Raw genomic sequence first — 10,792 nt, 5'->3', positions numbered from 1 at the left:
AATGTGAAGATAGACCCAACCAAAACACTAGAGCATATGAGCAGCTGAAATTTCCCTGTTACAGTTATAATCGCGACGCAGTCTATGCCCAGTTTCCATCTGCTGGTTGTGGAAGCTGACCACGGTCACGTGCAGCAAATGTGCGACTGAATTGTGGGAAAAGTTCCTAGAGAAATAAATTTGGACTCCAATATATTCTTGAGTTGACAGAATAGACTTATCATGGTGGTGAAACCATAAACACATTTAACTTGATGGCCACCGAATGCATGTGCAGCATATATCAATGTCTTACTCAAACTTAGGCACCCAATAAATATTTGTTGAATGAATGAGTGAATGAATGAATATTGCAAAGGAATGTAGGAAGTCAGACATGGCCAGAGGAACCCAAGTCCTACTCCAGTAACCCAACCAACGCAACGTTCCGGCCAGAGGAACCCAAGTCCTACTCCAGTAACCCAACCAACGCAACCTTCCCGCCACACTCTGTGGAGATCTCTGTCACATTCCTCTCGGGTTAATAAGGTGAACCACTGGCCCCATGTAGTTGTGCAGAAGCAGATGAGAAAGGGAGAGGCAGGAAAACCCTACCTCCAGGTGTTCACTTTTAACCTGATTCTTTTGGCTTCCAGTGTTTCTGCTCATTAAACAGGGGGGTAAATCAATTACTTCTAATTTTCAAAACACTTTGCATGTTAACTCATTCCAGAGGCAAACAACTTGAAAGTCAAAATCACTAGAGGGTATGTGGTGAACAGGACCTAGTTATGAAAGGAGGTCACATAGAAATGAAAAAAACACTAACGAATAAATAGTCCATGCTGTCCAGGGAGATGAGCTCTGTAACCCCAGTAAAAGTTAAAGCCAAATTACAGACATTCATCAACACTGTGTAACACATTCAAGTCATCTGCATACAATGCAATTATCCTGCTAGGTGCTGAACTCAACACTCCCTGCTGGGTTAGCGTGTCTCCCGGGATCGAGGCGCAAGCTTTTTCCCTTGGCGTTCGTTAGCTGTGTTCCCTTATGACCGTGACGGCGAATAAACAACCGCTTACAGCGCCATTAGACCTTGAACAGTTGAAATAAAAGCACTACAGACCTGTGTGCATGGCTAGCATTCAGGCCCCCTCAGAAGAACAATAAACAGTGCTCCGTTTCTGGAACTCTGCGTTTGGTCTGGTGTTTTAGAAAACCACACAGGTTTTGTGCTATATAAAGAATTCTTCTTCTCCGCCTTCTTTCTCTTCCCCCTGAGCCGGTAGGTGAAGGGGGCCTTTGGAGATGATCTTCCTTGCACCAAGGTCCCTGTGGGCAGCAAGTGACAGAAGATGGACCCTTCCCTTCGAGGCTCTGTTGTTTCTGGAGGCAGCAGCCCCTACGGAGGAGGCTGGCGGCGGCTGGCTGCTGTGCAGAGCCTTGGGGAGTCTGTTCAGAAAAGATGGCCTGGGTTCAGAGCTGACCACGGTGCACCCCGTGTCAACATTGGTCTCTGCCTCCAGCTTCTCCAAGCTGTTTTCCCGACTGAAGACCTTCCTTCTGGCGCCGGGCTCGGGGTGGGCGGAGCGCAGGGGCAGCAGGGCCCCTGTGCCCGGGACGCTGGCCCGGGACGAGCCCCTTTCCCGCGAGGTGCCGGGGGCGCTGTGTGACGCTGGGCTCCCGCTGGGCTCCGAGAACTCCAGAGAACCCACCTTGAACCTCCGGCCCCGGCTCCTCCGCCTTCTCAGCTCGAGGGTCCTCCTCCTGGAGACGAGGGCCCCCCGGGAGCCCTGGGGCAGCGCATCTGCTCCGGAGGCACCGTTCAGAAAGGGAAGCTCACTTTCCCTAACACCAAGTCCTGGGTTCGAGGCGACCTGTCGGACAAAGGAGAGATGAACACGTGTCACCTATGTTTTCTACTCACGAAGTGCTAAGAGCAGACTGGCCGACAGGCCGTGACTCGGCTGCGCTGAAGAGAAGCAGTAAGCACAGTCCTTCGAAGGCCTGAGCTGCTCACTTTGTCTCCGGGAGAATCGTCGGACATTGTGTCCTCCCTTTTTATTAGACCCGGGGACGTCGTTTCTTCTGGAAATAGAAAGTGCCATGGTATTTCCTCATCCAGAAATCCTTTGGGGTCGGTATTAGACTGCTCAACTTGGTGGAGGAAATCCATAAGTTTTTCTTTTCTGACTCATTTGGGTAAATACCAACAAGAATATTGCTGGATCTTACCGTAAGAGGGTGTTTACTTTTGTATGAAAGTGACAAATTATCTTCTAAAGTGACTACACTAGTTTGCATTCCCAACAGCAATAAGTGAGAGTTTAGATTACTCCTCCTCTTCACCAGTATTTGGTGTTGATGGGTTACTTTTAGGGTTCATTTTCTAAATGATTATATTTAAATGCATGGTATGAAACATTAAAAAAGGTTAACATCAGCCCTGGCTAGTTTGCTCAGTGGTAGAGCCTTGGCCTGGCATGTGGATGCCCTGGGTTCAGTTCCTGATCAGAGCACACAGGAGAGCCCTGGCCGGTTGGCTCAGCGGTAGAGCATCGGCCTGGCGTGCGGGGGACCCGGGTTTGATTCCCAGCCAGGGCACACAGGAGAAGCGCCCATTTGCTTCTCCACCCCTCCCTTCCCCCCTTGTCTCTCTTCCCCTCCTGCAGCCATGGCTCCATTGGTTCAAGCAAGTTGGGCCCCACCCCAGCACTGAGGATGACTCTCTGGAGCCTGCCTCAGGCACTAAAAATAGCTAGGTTGTCAACCAACCAGTAACAGGGTTGCTAGGGGTGGGGAGGTAGAGCATGGCCTCAGAGGGATTTGCCAGGTAGATCCCAATGGGGGGTGCATGTGGGAGTCTTACTTTCTGTCTCCCGTCCTCTCACTTGAAAAGAAATGTTAACTTCTAAGACCTAATTGTCAACAGCAAAACAATCAATGTGTCTGTGATATTTGAAGAAAAATTGACCTATTTTCTCAATTTTTGTTTTTATTTTCCAGAAGTAAAAATGAGAAAATCCATAAGTTTATTTCTTGGGGACATCAGTTAATTTTCTAACAACCATGAATGGAAAGAGAAGCCTGAATACGTTCCCCGCACCCCTGAGTCAGTCTCAGATCAGAACAAAGTTGGTCCTGAAGCCACAGCAGCCCTGGGGCATCCCGGGGCCTCCAGCAGTGCCTGCCTGATCCGGAACCAGAGCCCGTGGGCCCTCCCTCCTCTCAACTCTGCTCACTCAGTCCCATGGCCCCTCCCCTGGGCCTGTCACCTTAACACATTCCCCCTCTGCAGGACCCGACTTAAGCCGAGCACTCTCAGGCCTCCACCCACTCTGAGCGCCAGCACTCAATTCTCCCATTACATCTGCTCCTAATAGCAACACCTCCTCCGCCTGCTCTCCTCGGCCCACTTCTGTCTGCACCGCCTTCCGTAGTCAGCGTGAGTCTGAAGGCCCTCGGTCCAACCATTTCCTGGTACCGCCAATACCTCCAGCTGCCCCGCACGGCTCCCTCTCTGTCACTCCGTCCCTCCAGCCCTCAGCCCTGGACCCCTCCACCTGCCCACATTTCCTGAACTCGCACCCAGGCTGCTGATCCAGGCACACGACTGTTCAGATTAGGGCCACCGGGAAGCCTCCTGCTTCTCTAGCCACCGCTCTCCGTTCACCATGACAGTTGTTTCAAACCTTCTGAACTGTCCTCAAGCAATGGCACAACCTCTGCCTCCCTCTCACCAGATGGCCTCACTGTCTAGATTACAGAGAAGACAAAAGCCGTTGTTAATTAGCAACTCTCTCAGTGTCCTACCATTGCGACTTTTCCTATCCTCTTCACAGCGTGAGTGACGGCTCTCTGCTGTGCAGGGGGTCCACCGATGTCTGCCTTCCTGGGGGTCCTCCCCTATAAGTTATTCAACTTCTCCCACTTTATTATCTTATTTCTTCACTCAATCTCTTTCTCATATAGATAGGTAGATAGATAGATGATAGAGAGATAGATAGATGATAGAGATAGAAAGATAGATGATAGATAGAGATAGATAGATGATATAGAGAGATAGATGATAGATAGAGAGATAGAGAGATAGATAGATGATAGATAATTGATAGGTAGATAGGTGATAGATAGATAGATAGATAGATAGATAGATCGATCTTCCCTGCCAAGACCAATGAAATCTGCTTAAGTCCATCTTGAAAAACACATTCTTTTAACTCTCTTCCCCCTGCCACCTCTCTGTGTCTTCTCCTTCACAGTCAAACCTCTTTATAAGACTTGTCCACACCCTGGCTGGTTGTCTCAGTGGTGGAGCACTGACCCAGCATGTGGAAGTCCCAGGTTCGATTCCTGGTCAGGGCACACAGGAGAAGCAACTATCTGCTTCTCCACCCCTTCCCCACCCTTCCCCTTCTCTCTCTTTTTTCTCCTTCTTCCCTTCCAACAGCCATTGCTCCATGGAGCCTCAACCTCAGGTGCTAAAAATAGCTCAGTTGTGAGGATGGCCCCAGATGGGCAGAGCATCAGAGACCCAGATGGGAGTTGCCAGGTGGATCCCAGTGGGGGCTTATGCAGGAGTCTAACTCTGTCTCCCCTCCTCTCGCTTAAAAAAACAAAAACAAACAAAACTTGTCCACACTCATTTTTTCTACTAACCTTCCCTTATTTCCCTTTCCTCTGACACTGACTTTGCCTCCTACCACTCCACTGAAATCGCTCTTGCCGAGATCAATTGTAGGGGGACAGTCAGTCTCCTTGTCATTTTTACTGTGGTCTGGTAGAATTTTACAAGGCTGACCTGTCCCCTTCACATTTGAAATCTTCTTCTCCTTAGGCCTCTATGTCAACCCAATCTTCTGGGTTTTATTCTTCCTGCCCCTCCACCCTTCCTAGTGCCCCTTGGAGGAGCCTCTTCCCCTGTTAGAGCGTAATTCTTCAGTGCTATCCTGGGCCCTCTTCTCTTCTCACTGTACACACTCTCCCTACGGCACCTGACTGTGACCTGAATGACGAATGCTCCCGGAAGTATAACTGCAGCTCAGACCTGTTCCTTAAGCCTCACACTTATCTATCCAACTGTCTCTGAGGCCTCAGCTCCTCCAAACTCAACATTTCCAAAACTGACCTCATCTCCCCCTCACACGAACTCTGTTCCACTTACTCTTTTCCTTGCCTTAGACTACGGCGGCCTCAGCCTGTGTTACACAAGAGAGAGCATCATCTACCTCTCTTCATCCGCGATGTCGCCGATCCCCATTGACTGCCTCCCAGAGATCCCCTCGGGCCTTCCTCTGCTTCATGCCCACGGCCGCCAAGCCTAGGGCAGGCTGTCATCAGCTCTGGTCTGAATTACTGCGGCAGGCAGCCGGTTGAAGGGGCTCCCCAGGGACGCCAGCACCTCCCTCTAATCCAGGGGTCCCCAAACTATGGCCCGCGGGCCGCATGCGGCCCCCTGAGGCCATTTATCCGGCCCCCACCGCACTTCTGGAAGGGGCACCTCTTTCATTGGTAGTCAGTGAGAGGAGCACATTGACCAACTCATTAGCCAAAAGGAGGCCCATAGTTCCCATTGAAATACTGGTCAGTTTGTTGATTTAAATTTACTTGTTCTTTATTTTAAATATTGTATTTGTTCCCGTTTTTTTTTTTTTACTTTAAAATAAGATATGTACAGTGTGCATAGGGATTTGTTTATATGTTTTTTTTATAGTCCGGCTCTCCAACAGTCTGAGGGACAGTAAACTGGCCCCCTGTGTAAAAAGTTTGGGGACCCCTGCTCTAGTCCATTCTCCACTCCAGCGCCAGAGGAGTTTGAAAACAGTTGTGATCCCGTCACCTTCCTGCTTCAGTGGCTGCCTGCTCTTCTGGAGATAAGCTTGACGCCCTTCAGGATGGCCTAGCGCACACATCCCAGCCTGCTCCTTCTTACCCCGGCCGGATAATCACCACTTCCTCCCTTTCAAGCCCCACTCACCAAAACTGAACTTCTTTCAGTTCACTCGACATTGTTTGTTCTCTCCTAGTGCCGGGGTTTGCGTGTCTTTTTTCCTCTGTTGGGGCTGTGTCTCCTCTAACCCTTAGTCCTAAAAACTCCCACTCCTGTTCTCTCCAAGCTTGCGCGTCATTTTCTTTTGGAATCCTTCTTGGTATCACTGGATCTGGGTTAGAGGCCCCTAAGTACTGGCTCTGCCTTTCATTACTTGTGGGACTTGAGACAAGTTACCTGATCTTTCTGTGCGTTAGTCTCCTCACCTATAAAGGGGGATAATTAAGTATCAACATCACAGGGTTTTCGAGAAGATTAAACGATAAGAGTGCCTGGGACATAGTTGTGCTAAGAGTTGGTTATCATCATCATCATAATTGATGTTATTGCTCGCTCGCCAGCAGCCTGTACGCCCCATGTCCTACACCACAGTGTTTGGTGCACCTGCCCACTGACTCCTCTGGGTCTGCCTCCAGACTTGGACGTCTAGGGGAGGGGCCCGGATAAATTCTTCATCGCTGCATTTCCAGTAATTGGCACAGTGCCTAACACATGGTAAACAATCACTGGAGACTTGCTGAATAAATAAAATTTGCTTTCTAAAAAATATAAACATTTTTTTTTGCATATAGAAACGTAGACTCTATAAATTATGCCCCTTATTATTGGACATTAGGTATTTATAAAGTCTTATCAAGAAAATTAAAAGTGATTTTCATCACATGGCTGGCTGTCTCTGCAATCTTTTGAAGAGGCAAAAATGTCAACTTTTTATGAAAGGTTTAAAATCCTTAGACCATATGGCAAAAGCGAGTGCCGCATTATTGATACAGAAATGCAGATGTTTGCAGTCAGAATGAAGCATTTTTAGAAGAAACATAATACTGAGTGAGTGAGATACATTCCTTGAGGAACAATAAAGCTCCTCCTGCCTCCCCCCAAAATGGCAAGTTGCAATACATTTGTAGAAATTCTGATTATTCAGAGCCCATCTTTCTAAAAAATACTTGTAACATGTTAGAAATGGAGAACTAAGTTCTTCATCTTTTCAAGTTTCAGGGATATGATCTTGATGAACAAGAAGATCATCTGTCATTCAATGGGCTCTAAACACTATAGGAACAAGAACATATATGTACATCACTGAAAAAATGATTAAGCTTTAAAAAGGGCAGACTGACATCATAAAGGGAAAATAATATTGTCTCTTACCAAATGTGATTCCAAGAGATTGCAAAAAAAGGATTTCTCTTAAATTGAAGGAAACAAAAATTGCACAGAGAAGAGTTATATAGACAGTAAGCAATCGCTTCCTGGCCTTTCAGCTGAGATCAAGTGTGGATGGTGAGCAACCCCCACGCAGGGCGGCTTGCTCACTTAAAAGTTGAAGCCACCAAGTACTAACCAGGCCTGACCCTGCTTAGCTTCCGAGATCAGACCAGATCAGGCACTTTCAGAGGGAAGGGGATGAGGGGATGGGGTCCGAGAAGGTAAAGGGATTTGTGAAACTATATATATAATACATAACACAGAGCTATAGATAGCAGGACAGCAAATCCCAGAGGATGGGGGGAGGGTGTAGAGAGGAGGGGGGCAAGGAGGGATTGGGGTAGACACGGGGGTGGGGTGAGGGAGTTATTTCAGTGGGACACTTGAGTCCATGTAAACACAATAAATTAAAATTAATAAAAATTTGTTTTAAAAAGTTGAAGCCAGTTTCTTGAACCTGCTATTCTATAGCAGCAGCCTTCTGAGCAATGCCCACAAGTGTTCTTTCAAGGCAGAATCAAGCAGTGTGGGTGCCGTGGGGACAGGAACGGAGAATGGAAAGGAAATGAGAGAACCGAAGAGGAAGGAAGAGGGTCCCAGTGAGGGCCGCTGAGAGTCAGAAATGTGTAAGGAGACATCAAGACATGCTACGGAGGAAGAAGAAAAAGAATTACTTCACGAAAGACTATGTTCTTTCACTTTAAATGGCTAACAAGAACATAAAAATGAACTTAGCTGCATGTCTGCTGATACAATAAAAAGAAACACGTGCTTGTTTATGCCAAACGAGCTTCGGAATATGTACCTTTCCTGAAGAGACAAACTTATGTCCCCCCAAAACAAGCAGTCAATCAACAAATGGTCTGAAGCAGCTGTCTGCCCACAGAGCCTGAACTTTCTTATCTGTCAGACGAGGGGATTTTATTAGATCAGTGACTCTCAACGCTGCTACATGCTACACATTAGAATCATCCAAGGAGCATTTTTAAAATGTCCATGTCTGGGCACCTCCAAAGATTCCAACCTGACCGGCCTGGGAATTTTTGTAAGCACCCCAGAGATTCTGATGTACAACCAAGGCCGAGAGCCCCCCAATTAAATCACCTCTCAGGCCCACCCACCCTCCCAGGTGCATCCACAAGACCATAGAGGCAAACGGGACTACCTGGAGCAGAATCTTGTTGCCATCGTAGTCCTGCGTTTGCCACCTGCTGCGGCTGATGGGGACACATGGATGGGGCAAGAGAGGCACTAACTGGCCAATCTCTTGAACCTTAAACTGCAGCACCGAAGACTCCTTGGGGTCCACCGACATTCCGAGGGGCAGCTGCTTCAGCGACAGCTGCAGGGTGAAGCTCTCGGTGGCGTAGAGCACAAAGAAACAGAAGCTACTCTTCTGCACGGTGGCCTCTCTCTGCAGGATCATCTCGTAGAGGCTGATGGCGTCCTCGTAGTTATCAAAGGTGCAGTAGAGCGTCACTCTCAGGATCTCGGTGCCGCAGTGCACCTGCCTCACGCCCCAGACGGGCATCTGACTGTCCAGGCTGTAGAACTCCTGGTCGGCAAGAAGGTAGGGACGGGGCTTTCCCTGTGCTTTGGGGGCAGGGTAGCACTGCCACGGCCACCGCTGTAAGGATTCAAGCACGCGGAACAGCCGCTCCTCTCCGAGGCTTTCGTGCAGAAAAAGCAAAACCGACATCCCCGGGAAGCGGGATCGCCTGGGGTGGCCCTTGTCATGGTTCCTCACTGGACTGGCCCGCTCTGACACCAAGAAGAGACGGATCTCCGGGCAAATGCAGTCCAGGAGCTGGTCCAGGGTTTGCTGCAGAAGCGAGCCATGCCCAGCGTGGGCAAGAAGGTGGACAGTCATGGCCAGAGGCTCTTGGGTCTCGTCCATCCTGGATCGCTGGAGATTGGCAAAGCGTGGAGGATGCCCCCGCTTCTGAAATGAATGAAGGAGCGAGTGGTTCTCATGCAGACAGAGCCTGCAGCGCACCAGGAAACCTTCAGCTACTGCAGAGCGAGGCTCTGACCTGTGGTCCCGGTTGCTGGTGGTCCTGCAGCGAGAGAATCTACACAAATTAGGGCACAGCAGCCTCCCCGCCACACCACAGCAGTGGGGTTGATGTCATCCGGCTGGTGCGTAATGTAGCCACCTCTGTCCAGAGTTTCCAGGCACTCCCTAGGGTTTGTGTTTGACCTAAAAACCTGCAATCCTGAGAAACACCCGGCTGGGTGGTTCTTCCAGACACTCCGTGGAAAGGAAATGACCGGCAGAAAGGAACCTGAGCCGGCTCTGTTAGGCCGATAGCAATCTGTTTAGCTGAAAAGACATCCATTTTACGGACCCACAATGGGTTCTGATTTCCTGCACACAGCTATCTCGTGGTGTTGACGGGAGCCTGCCAGGCCACCTGAACACAATGACGGCTTTAAAACAATTCTCCACACTTGTCTCCTTGCCAGGATTTTTACCCCCTTTGTCCTTTTATTTTGTTTTGAACAACTGATGCTATGGCATAGAAGACAAGACGTCTGGTCTAATTTTGAAGTTATTTGCTCTACTGCCAAGTCTGAGGGTAGGGACTAAAAAGATGTTGCAAAACTTAGTCTCTGTTAATTCATACCAATTCTTCAGAAAGAGCGAGAGCTTTCCAATATCAGTAAGTGTTCGTCTCTATGGAGGGTCTACTAGGCACCAGTCATAAACCGTCCCAAGACTACATAAATTGATTTAACCCTCCAGAAAACCTGTGAAGAAGTGACCATTATCTCCAAACAACTGATGAAGAAATTGAGGCACCAAAGAGTTAAGTAACTCACCTAAGGTCTCACAGCTAAAAAATTGGAACCTAGAAACTGAGAGGTCCCCTTGTGAAGCAGAGAGGAGGTGCCTCTCTGGAGCCTGGAAGTCCCGGCCTAGATTCTCTTCATAAGGATAAGGAAAGGATGCCAAAAACACAGGCTTGCCCCAGATAAACTGTGCACTGTTGAATCTTAAAATGAATAATCTTCAATAAAATATCCAAGCTTCAAACATAACAGCCACCCTAATGTGTTTCATATTTCTATTTGAAAATCATTTTCCATTCTGATAGCTATGCTCTAAAAAGGTATAGCCAAGCATATATTTTTTTGAAACACAATTCTTTTTTTTTTTTAGGTGAGAGGAAAGGAGATAGTGAGGTAGACTCCCACATGTGCCCTGACCAGGATCTACCTGCCAACCCTATCTGGGGCTGATGCTCAAGTACCAAGCTATTTTTAGTGCCTGAGGCTGATGTGCTCCAATGGAACTATCCTCAGCACCGAGGGCCACACTTGAACCAATCGAGTCACTTGCTGCAGGAGGGGAAGTGAAAGAGAAGGGGGAGAGGATGGGGGAGAGAAGCAGGTGGTTGCTTCTTCTGTGTGTCCTGACCGGGAATCCGACCCAGTACTTCCACACACTAGGTGGGCCCATGCTCTATTCTCTGAGCCATTGGCCAGGGCCTCAAAACACAATTTTTTTTTTTTTTTTGTATTTTTTCGAAGTTAGAAGTGAGGAGGCAG

General features: G+C 48.5%; 1 protein-coding gene across 1 annotated transcript; it reads right to left on the bottom strand.

Annotated features, from left to right (window-relative positions):
• Positions 1-596: 596 nt before the first annotated feature.
• Positions 597-9,137, bottom strand: FAM124B (family with sequence similarity 124 member B). Its single transcript, XM_066281125.1, has 2 exons — positions 8,406-9,137; positions 597-1,859 (listed from the first exon to the last, which is right to left on the bottom strand). Exons 1-2 carry the CDS (start codon positions 9,135-9,137, stop codon positions 1,218-1,220), a joined length of 1,374 nt encoding a protein of 457 aa, XP_066137222.1. The 3' UTR covers positions 597-1,217.
• Positions 9,138-10,792: the final 1,655 nt, after the last annotated feature.

Source organism: Saccopteryx bilineata, chromosome 5, assembly GCF_036850765.1.
Source record: "Saccopteryx bilineata isolate mSacBil1 chromosome 5, mSacBil1_pri_phased_curated, whole genome shotgun sequence".
NCBI classification, from domain to species: domain Eukaryota; kingdom Metazoa; phylum Chordata; class Mammalia; order Chiroptera; family Emballonuridae; genus Saccopteryx; species Saccopteryx bilineata.
This window is presented reverse-complemented; position numbering and strand designations above follow the sequence as displayed.

Coding starts and splice junctions, on each gene's coding strand:
- FAM124B (XM_066281125.1), bottom strand. CDS start 9,137: ATGGACGAGACCCAAGAGCCTCTGGCCATGACTGTCCACCTTCTTGCC. Junction 1,860..8,405: donor GCAACAAGATTCTGCTCCAG/GTAGTCCCGTTT, acceptor TTTGTCCGACAG/GTCGCCTCGAACCCAGGACT.